The following is a 12,284-nucleotide window of genomic DNA, read 5'->3' as shown; positions in this document are numbered from 1 at the left end:
TTACCTACTGTATTCTTTTATCTACTATCTTTTCTATAAATTGATAGCTGTATCGCGAGGACTGATCATATTTAGGTCAAGTTTTTTGGCAAGAGTCTTTCACTGGTAGTACTGGGTACCTCCTTTTGCAGTTAGTAAAGAGGCACGTAAGTTCTGTCATTCGTGTTGTGATGTTAGGGTTGATTCCGTCGTCAGCCTGATCTGTTCATTTCAGTGATCCCCACCAGGCTTTTACTGAACAGTTTTAGCAGTCACTGAGGCTCACTGCCCAGATGCCTTATTTCATCAGATGTGCAAGGTAGTGACTTTCTAATTCTAGCATTCTTTCTGAATTAGTTCATCAGAAATTTGGTTACTCTAAATATAGTTTATATTTTCCTTTATTTACAGTTTTCAGGATGAGGTGCTTTTTTTTCAGGATAACTTTTCTAAAAGCATCATAAACTCAAAGATTTAATCATATTTGATATGTTTTAATCCACAGCAGTCAATACTTTTTCTTATGCTTAAATTTCCGCAGCGTTGGGCAATGGGAACTCCTTTAAGGTGGCTCCCATGTCCTTTTGCCATGACTCCAGCTTACTTTGATAACCTTCCCGCTTTCGCTTATGACAACTTACTTATCTAGCCTCATCTTGTACACATGCTGCCTCAGAACTAGATTTGGTCATTTCTCTAATCAGCCTGGCATTAAGCTTCAGAGAAAGGGATTTTTCTCATTTTTTTAAGACGCTCTGTTATGTACAAACCTAAACTTGTAATTGACTTATAAATTTTCCATTTTCATTTTCTATCTTCACTGAAGAGGTCACTATTTATTTACCCAGAAACCCAAACATTTCAAATCTTCTCTTATCTCCACACACTACAGGTAACTAAATTCTTTAAATCTACCTTTAAATTTTTTATTTTCCAAATTTATCCTCTCCTTTCTAAACCAATTGTTATATTGTAGTTCTCACTTACTGCATTATTTGCTCACACTACTACACTGCATTACTAAATTATCTGTACCTACTTTATGAATACCATTTTCAGAAAAACTTCCTCAAGCACATACCTGTCACATTCTTACTTACAAATATTGCCTAAGTAAATCATAATTCAACTGCACATTATCTTCAACCCTTCATAATGAGCCCCCTATTACCTTCTCTGTTTTCCTTATTTCCTGTCTCTCTTCATAGTCACCTCAGACTTATCACTTAGAACTATTTAACACGGTAGGAACAGATCATGTTTTTTCATGTCTCCATGTATTTGCTCACACTGTTCCTTTTGTCTGCATGTTCTTTTTCTTCTGCATTTGGAAAATTCCACTCATTCCCCAGGCCAACTTTAAAAATTATGACTTCATAAAGTCTTCCACAAGTCCATACACTGGGTCAGATACACCCTTCTCTGGCATTCCACAGTGTTACAACCTCTTTCCACAATATATCTGCCCACTAGCCTATAAGTCACTCAAATGCCAAAACTGTGTCTTATTCAGGACCCCATTAACTCTTCAATGTGTTGCAAGCAATCAATAATTGTTAGAAAATACTTATAAATGAGGATATACAAATACATATATCTGGTACAATTTCAGCTACTTCGCCTACTCTCAATTTGAAAAGGGATACCAAATGCTTCGTTTCTTTATGCCAATGCTCCATAGACAATGTGAAAGATAAAAGTACTCTTGAGCTACTCTAATCTACTTCAAAAAATTAACTTTTTAAGAAATATCTGTAACTATTCATAATTAAGCCATTACAGTCCTCAAATGTCATGTATAAATTCTTCAAATTACCGGAACAAATTCATACTCTATTTACTCACCAGGTTCTTACTATAATATTCCCATAGAATGGTGACAACTGCGATGTTTGGCTCCCAGAAATCACAAAGTGTCAAACAACAGTGAAGATACATTCGTAATTGCTCTTCCAGTATACCATCCTAAAAGAGAAACTAAAATTGTGAGGAAGTAAATGGGTTCTGGCAACATACTATCACTTGATAATGCACCGAATAACCCACCTGCTTCTAGAAAGAATATGACTATATATCATCAAATCATAGCCATTCTCATATTCAGACAAGAAGCTCCAAATCAATGTAAGGTATACGTCTAAAAATTTGCTCTACGGTCAATTAACATATTCAGATAATGGAAATTACATAACTCAATTTGACTTTTAACTCAATTATTTAAAAATTACAATAGGTGTTTCATAACTGAATGGTATAGGAAACCCAGAGACTGGAAAAGAAACCCAAATCAGAAAGAGGGAGCAAAAATGATCTAACAATAAATGGATGAATGGATAAAGTAGAGGTGGTACATATATCCATTGAGGGCTGGCACTTGGACTGAACGATTGAATGAAAAAGAGCTGAAAGAAAAATGTTCATGACAGAGACAACACATGGAAAGTTTCTGAGTTAGCAGTAAGTCTGCTATTGTAGCAATTAGGTCAGAGACAGTCAGGGACCATAGCTCTTTGAGGCTTTATAAGTCTTGGTAAGAAGTATGGATTTTATTTTAAGTATGTTGGGAAGCCACTAGAGTATTTTATGTACAGGAGTGACATTTTGTGACACTTTCAAAACTCCTGCTCTGGACCATGCATGGAGAATGAATATAGTGGATAAGAATAGAAGCAGGAAGATCAGATAGAAGGTAAACAGTGACACTTCTAGTGTAAGAGAAAAGCAGACTGAGAGGTCAAGTGCAAAGTAGACCTATTTGGAGTTCTAAAGGTGCATGATACATAGTAAACTTTAAATAACTTCTGAATGCCTGGGATTCAGTGGTGTATCATTTTTTAACAAACATGCATGGTTACTCTATGATAGGTAATGGATTAGTGTCCTCTTTTTTCCTACTTCCTTCTCGTTCTACCACCTCAAAAGGTTAGAGGACTCAATTCTATGAAACTGTAAGATGGAGATAAGCAGACAACTTTAGAGATATGTTTGGAAACAGAGGCACTGGGATTTGTTGATGAGTTCTATTAAGGTAAGAAGGATAGAGAATAACGAAGAATTCCCATCCATGCCTTAAACACATGGAAGATGATACTATATCCTGAGAGGGCAAGGATAAGGGGAGAACAGATGGGAGAGTACACAGGGAAAACAGGTGGAGATACTAAGTAGACAATCTGACATATGGGTCTAGAGCTCAAGGGAAAAGTCAGAGCTGTTGATACAAATGTGGATGTCACCTTCATATTGATGGTTTTTAGAGGTAAGAGGCTAGATAAGATCAACCAAGGAAAGACTATACATGGATAAGAAGATGCTATTCCAACATTTAGGTATCAAGTAAAAGGAGAGGAATTTATTAGCAAAAACCACTGGCCACTGAAGTAGAAAAGAAACCAAGCATCATGGAAGCCAAGAGAAATCTTTCAGAAAGGAACAGTGGTCAACAGGGTTGAATGTTATTGAAAGATTAAAATGAAAAGAAAGAAGAACTCTTAGATTGACAATATGGAAGAAACTGGTGGCCTCAATAAGAGTAGTTTCGGGGATGGCAGAAACAGAAGCTTAACTATGACAGACTGAGAAGATAATAGTAAGTGAGAAAATACATACAGTAATTCCCACTTATCTTTGGGGTATACATTCTAAGACCCCCAATGAATACCTGAAACTGTGGCTAGTACTGAACCTATATATTTTTTCCCCATACGTACATACCTACGATAGTTTAATTTATAAATTAGGCATAGTAAAAGATTAACAATAACTAATAATAAAATAGAACAGTCATAACCACAAACTATAATAAAAGTTATGTGAATGTGGTTTCTCTCTCTCTCTCTCTCTGTCTGATAACCAAGATGCCTACTAAATGACTAATGGGCAAGTAGCTTATACAGTGTGGATACATTAAACAAAGGGATAATTCACATTCCCAGTGGGATGGCATGAGATTTCATCGCACTACTCAAATGGTGTACAATTTAAAATTTATGAATTGTTTATTTCTAGAATTTTCCATTTAATATTTTTAGATTGCAATTGACCACAGGTAACTGAAACCATGGAAAGCAAATCCACAGTTAAGGAGGGACTACTGTATTTAAGTGAAGATATATAATAAAGTCCTTTAGTGGGTGAGAAGAGACAAGATCCTTTGATTGAAACTAGCCTTTGACAGAATTAGCCTTTGATAGAAAGAGTGTCACTTCCAATATAACAAAAAAGCAGACTGAGAGATTGAGTACAAAGCAGAAATTGTTGGGACATTTAAAGATGCAAAGATAAAGAATTCTATACTGATTGGTCCGATTTCCTTAATGGTTTATGAGGCAAGATGCTTAGCTAAGTTTATTAGGGTAGAGTATATGTTGAATTATGTGTTAAAATGGAATTCTGAAATAATAATAATTTTGGAGAGTGGAAAAGCAAACATTCTAGAGCTGAGTGCCATTTGACATTTATGATCAAGAATTTAAAGTCAGACCAATCAGTAAAAATGATGATGTGATTTTCTCCAGCAATATTCAGCTGAGGGTGGAGAGATAGGGAGTAGGAGAGGAGAACTAGTTTTTTGAATTAGTTTTACCTAAACAGGTAAGGAATTAAAGGTGTTTGTGATGGAGTGATTGTATAACCTAAATTGTGCAAGGAGGAAAGTGTGGAAATAGAAGATAGAAAAATGAAAAGGTCAGCTGGGATGCGCAGAATGAGAATGAAAAAGAAAATATAGAGTAGAGCATAACCATGGGAAGAATTGGCTGAGGTAAGTGAAACAAAATCTGACTAGAAGGTAGACTATTAAGAAACTTAAAGGACAGGGTGCTTATACACAATACTAGGGTCACTAACAAAAGTAGTTAAACAGGTATAGAAAAAAACAGTGATCTTGGTGCTAAATCTTTCAATGAATGAGAGTGAACCAAACATGAACAGATTTTTTTTTGTCTCTTAATTACTAATGCTTTACAATACATTCAAGCTTCAAGTCCTCTAGGAAACTTCCACACTAAACAATACCTTTTTTTTATGCTCCACGGTACAATACGCGCACCAGTATTACAGCGCTTATCTTGTTAAATTTAAAGTTTATCTGCCTGTACGTGTCTATGAGCTCTCAGAAAGCTCTCAGAAAGCTAGGATAATGTCCCCAGAGCCTAGCACAGTGCCTGGTTCACCAGAGAGGCTCTATAAATGTTGCATGAACAAAACTGAGATCTGGTTACTGGTGCCTCTTTTCTCCAAACAGCTGTTTGGCTTAGGCAAAGACATTTAGCTTCTCTAACAGACAATTAACCTCATGTAACCAAAGAAGACAAGGTTCTGGCCATCACTACTAACATTCTTTGATTTTATTATGAAAACATTCAACTACATTTAGGCTCATTCCTATGGCACACTACCGATATAAATCAAAGCATACTATTCCAATTCTGTTGCAAGGTTAAAAGGTGGGCTCTGTGAAAAAAATGGGCTCGCTTTGAAGAGTTTTATTTGGTATCTGAAACTCAGTTTACATACATGTGAGTCCACAAAAAGGTATTTAAACCATAAATATAAATGAAGTTTGGAAAAAATAAAAGATTGAAATACCATGTGTCAGGCATTATGGACATTTACACACGTAAATTCATGTATGTCTCATACCATCCCAGTTATATTAACTTCATTTTGCAGAAAAGAAGGTTGGGGTTCAGAAGTTACTAATAGCTTACCAAAGTCCACTTGGGAAGGAGCTAGGATTTATGACTATGAAGCCTGTTATACATACTAATCTGTGCCACCTTCCAAAAAGGGGGACACGAAATGAACATTTAATGAACACCAGATTTGATCAAAATGCTCTTTGTGACCAGACCGAGATTTAAATAAAAGTGTTTGTAAGGCCAGAGCTCATGCTATTGGTACACTCTTTCCAGTGTACCCAATCAAGAAGGAATTAAATATGGCATCCTTTTATTTTTTTAAAGGAAAGGAGAAAAATTTCCCTTCATTTTCCTGCTAGTGGTTACAGATTAAAATGAAAAAAAAAATGGTTTAGAAAATACCACTTTCTCCACAGTGATGGCAGGATAGTGTAATCAGTCAGTTGATTCTAACTCAAAAAGTGCTTTTTTTTCTGGCCTTTAATTAAATAGTGTCTGTTATAAAATACATTTTCACATTCTGTATATTCAACCAGTCTTTGTTTTGAACCCTTAGTTTTTTCTTAAAAGTTCCCTTTAAAATGTGTATGTGTGTGTGTGTGCGTGTGTGTGTTGTGTGTGCACACATCTGTTAAATTATGGAGAGAACAGATTCACCCATCTTCAAGTCCAGGTAACGAAAGAGATGAGAACACACAATAGTCTGGAGTAGAGTAGGCAACAGACATCTTAGCTCAATTCGTAACAAAAAACAGGGCTGAAATATCTTAAAACACTTGAGTGTATTCATTTCTTGCTACCTTATATTTTTCTCATCCTATACTTACTGGATAGGGAAAAAACAAAAACAAAGTATGAAAAATTGAAGTATCCTCCAAACAGATCTAGAAACCAAAAGGGATTACTAGTCAAACACATAGCAGCAAAGAAGTTTTAAAATAAAAATAATGAAAAAGCAAAAAAAAAAAAGAGTTTTCTTAAGAATCCTGCAAAGTCAAATGCTTTGAGGGAGCACACAGTGAGTAAAACACATATGATGATTCAAATCCCAGCTCTGCCACTTCCTAAGCTAGTTGTGTGAACCTGGACAAGATCCTTAACTCCTCCGGGACCCAGTTTCTTAATGTGTACCATGGAACTTCATAAGATTGTCATAAGCATTAAGTGGAAGAATGTAATTAAATGTTAAATGCAATGCTCACACAGGGATAGCTATCATATTGTTATCTGCAAGAAAGAAATGTATTTTTTCAGGCCAAATGCGGACTCTGTTGATGGTGAAAAACCCAACATGTTCATGGTATTATACCTTAAGCCGATATATTTCCATTTGGGAAGTGTTAAGGTCAAATTCTATCTCAACTAAGAGGTGTGATTAAGAACACCTGAATCCATGCCCTCTGATTAGAGTTTCTAATAAAGCAGAAGACCTGTGGGCCTCTTTTCCACACAGCCTTAAAATGACTTGTCTCCATCCAGAATCTGTACTACTCAACTTCTGCATTTTTCATAAGACGCTGTGGGTGTCTATCTCAGCTGTGTGTGTACAAACTATTTAATGAAGAAAGCCACCATAGAGTATTCCATAATGCCTGCTTCTGATCACTGCTTTGTACCTTTGTCAAAGAATGTCTTCCTATCTTTATTCTGAAAGAACAAATTTAGACATATTAATCTGGGTTATTTCATACACCAAATTCTTTCATTGAACTAAAAATGACATTTACTATTTTAGCATATTCTATAGAAACGGCAATTTAACAACTGAGGGTTCATTTCCTTATACGTAAACAATATACCTATCAGAAAGCACAAGAAAACAAATATTTGAAACCTGAATAGTAATTGTTACTCTGCTTGATTAGATTTATTTTTAGGATTGAATAAAGAAAACTGAACTTTCATATCCTAGTCAAGATTCTTCTGTCCAAGAAACACAATGATTTTTAATTAGTAATTAGAAGATTATTGTCCCACATTATTCAGATCTAATCACATTCTGAGTTGTTTTTAATAGCCTTACATCCTCCAAGTTCTTTGAAAAAGGAAAATAATATTTAAAAAATATGGCTTGCTTAAGATTTCTTTTTACACCCTTCTATGACCTTTACTAGAAAATTCTTTCTGTGATTTTGGAAAATAATGAGGCTTTAAAAAGTAGCTAGCATAAAACTAAAAATCTTCCTTTTCATATGAAAACAATAATGTTGTTTAAAAGGGAGAATAAATATTTTCTGTTAACATTCACAAATATTAAATAGGATTACCTCTAAAAACTGTTTTAAATATTCAACTGTACCTATATAAGTAAAATTAAATATATGCTTTCTTTACTAACAAAGCTCAATGTTTCCGGCAGATCCTCTGGCTAGAAAAAGATCTGGAACATTATTTGCTTAATTAAAACTACAGTGGAGTGTTTATCAATTTTATTTGAAGACTGCTCTATATGTGGAACATATTTTTTTTTTTTTAAACATTGCAAATGACCTCTTTCACTGTTGGAGATCAAGTCAAAGTACATGAGCACGGTCAGATTTTAATTTACCTCAATGGGGGAAAAACAGATATAATCAAACTGATAGCTCTATCCAAACATATTATTTATTCTTTATGACCACCTACTGCACCCAACAAAATTGGTTTCAAGAACTCCAGCAAGTAGTCCTACACTACTTATAAAATCTAATTTGATAGAATCAAGGCATGACAAAATTGAAAGATTACTAGAGCGAATGGACTACTTCTTTCTATATATTATAACGACCTCTTCTTTCACAGGAAAGATATTACTTTGACTTTATGCTAGACCTAAATTCACAGAGAAAGTTTCTGAGATTGCCTGTACTATCACTACTTCTAGGGTGACTGACTCTCCCAGTTTGTACAGGTTTTGGCAGTGAAACTCCCACATTCCAGGAAACCCCAAGCCAGGCAAATCCAGACAGTCACCCTACCTACTTCCAAAAATTACTTATTTATCTTCAAACTAGCTTTGGATGACATCGTTAAAACACAAATTATATTGTACAAGTATACTACGTATGTCACACCAAGTTTTATCACATTATGAATGAGACATGCCAACTAAGAAAAGCTTTTTTTTTCTTCAAGATAATGAGTTTCCTTCATTTAAAATCAAAATTAAAGGAAGTGGTAATTCAAAGGAAAAAATAATTTTTTTGGACCAACCAAATGTGTTTAAAGAGGGTTTTCAATCTTTTAGTCATAAAGCAAACTTTTCTATGGAAGAAAAAAGGATGATAAATTCTTTCTCTTGTTGTCCCTAACCATTACAGGTATATGGATATTTATCCACATGTACCTTTAGAGCCTCCTAAGAAATACTCTTAATTTAAAACCTAGCTGAACAAAACCATGAGTTCATATACTGTTAGAGCTAAAAGGAAGTTTAACTGAGTTTTTTAAGCTATGTTGAGGCACTGGATTAATAACTGATATAAATAACAAAGACCATTTTTTCGTGATTCCCAACATTCTTGAAGTTAAAAAATACATGTAAGAAACTTTGATTTACTAAATCAATTATGTTCTCAAAAAAAAAAGATAAAGCCAATTAAAATGATATAGAAAAAAATTAAAATAAACAAAAACCTTTATAATGGTTGCGATATTACCTCTTTTTTTTCTGATACAACTAAAAGGACAATAGCTCTTTTGCTTCTGATACAACTTATGTATGCAGAGCACTTTGGAATTCCAACCTAGAATTCTTAGCTCATAATTATAAGATTTACATTATACTTACATGTTTTCCCTATAAAAACTAAGAGTTAATATAGTTAACAAGGAAAATTTCAAGCTATTAAAATGATTTTCAAAGATATGGCTACAAAATAAATGTGTGTGTGTGTATGCTATATGTATATAGCAATCTTGTACTACCTAACATATTTCTTCATTCCTCTTCAAGATTTTAACAATCTTTATTTCTTAACGGAAAAGTAATCTATTTGCCAAATTAAAAAATATTCTTTACTGAAGTTTTTTCTTAAACTCTTACATAAATAACTTATATTACAAAACTGTACAGAACCACAGTACAATATGTTTAAAGATGTGATGTACAGCACATTTAAAAGGAGGTCAAATCTGACCTGTGGGCCATGAAGCGCTACATTAACAGTTCTGCCAAAAGAAAAATGATAAGGTATGAAATGTGGGCTCAAACTAAGACCTTATCAGTTAGAGTATGATTCAGGCCTGTAAGATAAATTGCTCAGCAAGGTAAGTCACCTTCCTGCTGTGATGAGGATATAGCTGAATTTTCAATGCTACTCACTATCGCCCTCATCGTGTCGCCTAGACTTGATATCATACAGTCAAGGAATGGTTTAGAGTTCTGAAGCATCTACTACTTATTTTGAATACATTTTGTCAAAGTCACCAACTAGGATAATTATCTTTGTCCTTTAACTGGCAACTCAGTGTTAGAAATAAAAACCTTCAAAGGAGAGTCACTAGTAGGAACTATCTGTTGGCACTTCATTAACAAAGAATCATGATTCTATCTCAGATTTTTAATAATAAACTAGGTTTGTTAATTTACATCATTTCAAGTTTGCTTGGTTGTAATAAATAAAATCTGTAACACAAAAATTTAGCAAAGCCCACAAATTGTCTCATTTTAAATGCATACCTGAACATTGATGGACTTTTTCAGCAGTTCTTCTACAAAGTTCCAATTTGATTCCATATGTCTCTAGGAAGGGAGAAAATATTATTGTATCAAAATTAAAAATTAAGTTTATGGTATAGCAAGTTAGGTGTGAAGCAGAAACATTTTGTCCATCATTAGATATCATTACTATTTCTTAAATGTCTAAAATTACTTTGGCAAAGAGTTGTTAAGACTTCATAGAAAAAAATTTACAACTATTCCAATCCAATATAAACCTTATCAAGAGTTGTTTCATTAAAGAGTGGTACTTCTGTAAAATTATAAATGTTTTAACAAATAATTTTTGCTGTCAGATATAATCTAAGAGGAAAAAGAAAATATTTTATGTATATTTGGAGTTTTTAGGCCCTGAGTGTTCTTCCTTATTCTGTACTTTACTCACCAGAGATCCTTTTTCCTTCATTTTATATATAATAGCCTGAAGACACTTTAGCAAACAAGTAACTAAAATATTTACACAGAAAATAAAGAAAAATTTTACATAGTGCTACCTCAGACTTAGGCAATGGTCGCTTATCTGGCAACCTCACCTATCTAAAAGATTTGTTAAAGTAAAGAAGAAAGCTAAAAAAGAATTTCACAGAGCCAAAGTATTTCACAAGGGCTAGAAACCGAAAATGATTCCACTTTTTCAACAGGAAAGCCTGTAGGACCATCTCACAGTATAGTTGTATCAATGCTACATGTACATTATGTTAGGGTCTTTACATTATTACTTCCTCAAAATAAATCTTTCCGATTTCACAGATAACACAAGTCTCAGAAAAGTCATGTATATACAAGTTAGAGCATGGATTCAAATCCAGGTCGGTCTGGCTCCAAAGCCAGTATTCCTTATTACCTCGGGTTATTTATAACTGACTTTCTTTTTCTAACAAGCCTTTCCTTAGCTTTCAACAATTCACTTTTGTATCATACTTTACTAAGAAAATGTCACTAGTCCCAAATAAGTAGGGATATGTAGGGTTGATGATGTTTTTAGCTTTATAACTTGATAGTGTTAATGAGTACATTTCAATTATTCTATTTATCAAGGCATTTGAATCACACAACTTATAGAGAAGTAGTGTAATTCTTGTACAAAGTTTTTCAACTCTATGGATCAGTATTGTGGGTATAACATGAAACAAAAATAAACCATAACTCAGAGGAAAGAATGGTAACTAATTCATGCCTAAAACAAGTCTGTGTAAGAGAATATATATCAATGATCTTTCTTCCATTGGAAAACTCTGAGCAGCTATTTTTCTCTGCATACTAAGTTACACATAACTTAATTCCACTGATAGAAAGAAAGTAGACGTCAGCAATTTGGGCCTGTGTTTTATATTTCTTATCCCACTATCAGAGCTAAGACACCCATTTACGCTTCAGCATAGGTGGTATCTCCACCAGAAATATAAAATTGATCTCCCACCCTCCACTTCCAGTGACCTAAGTAATCTGGTACAACTCTCATTTTAAGGTTACATTTCTATTTACTCACCATTTCAAATGTTTCAAAAATAAGCATCACCTGGCCGGACTGATTGCCTTATGTTATGGGCAGGAAAAGCACTGTTACACAAATCCTTGCAATGCTCAAAAGTAAATTTTCTCTTTAAACTATATTTGCTTTTTTTAAGATGATTGGTATTGTGAGAAGATAACACACTCTAATCTAGGTTGAGAGAAAAGTATTAAACAGAAATATATGAAAACCTAAAGCCTCCAGTATGAAGAAGTGAGATACCAAATTTTCTTTCTAGGCCTATAGCAAGTAATTGGCAAGTTTTGTGGTTTAAATCCACATTTAACAGGAAGTCCAAATTTATAGAAACTCTTAAAAAAAATTAAAAAAAATTAACCATATCTGAAACCTATTTGAAATGTAAAGATTTCACATTCATCTTCAAGGCAAAGCAGTTCACATTTAAAAACTGAAACACATCCATGGTTAACACAAGTATTTCTCTGCTGTA

The 12,284-nt window shown here is 33.8% G+C and overlaps 1 protein-coding gene across 1 annotated transcript in view; it reads right to left on the bottom strand.

The window, feature by feature from the left end:
• Positions 1 to 12,284, bottom strand: part of MMS22L (MMS22 like, DNA repair protein) — a 113,565-nt gene that overhangs the window by 77,092 nt on the left and 24,189 nt on the right. The window contains exons 11-12 of the mRNA XM_081044935.1: positions 10,282 to 10,344; positions 1,825 to 1,944 (exon numbers count right to left, since the gene is read on the bottom strand). Of these exons, the coding sequence (XP_080901061.1) occupies positions 1,825 to 1,944; positions 10,282 to 10,344 (183 nt within the window). The remainder of the gene's footprint in view (positions 1 to 1,824; positions 1,945 to 10,281; positions 10,345 to 12,284) is intronic.

This window comes from Rhinolophus hipposideros (assembly GCF_964194185.1).
Source record: "Rhinolophus hipposideros genome assembly, chromosome: 3".
NCBI lineage: Eukaryota > Metazoa > Chordata > Mammalia > Chiroptera > Rhinolophidae > Rhinolophus > Rhinolophus hipposideros.
This window is presented reverse-complemented; position numbering and strand designations above follow the sequence as displayed.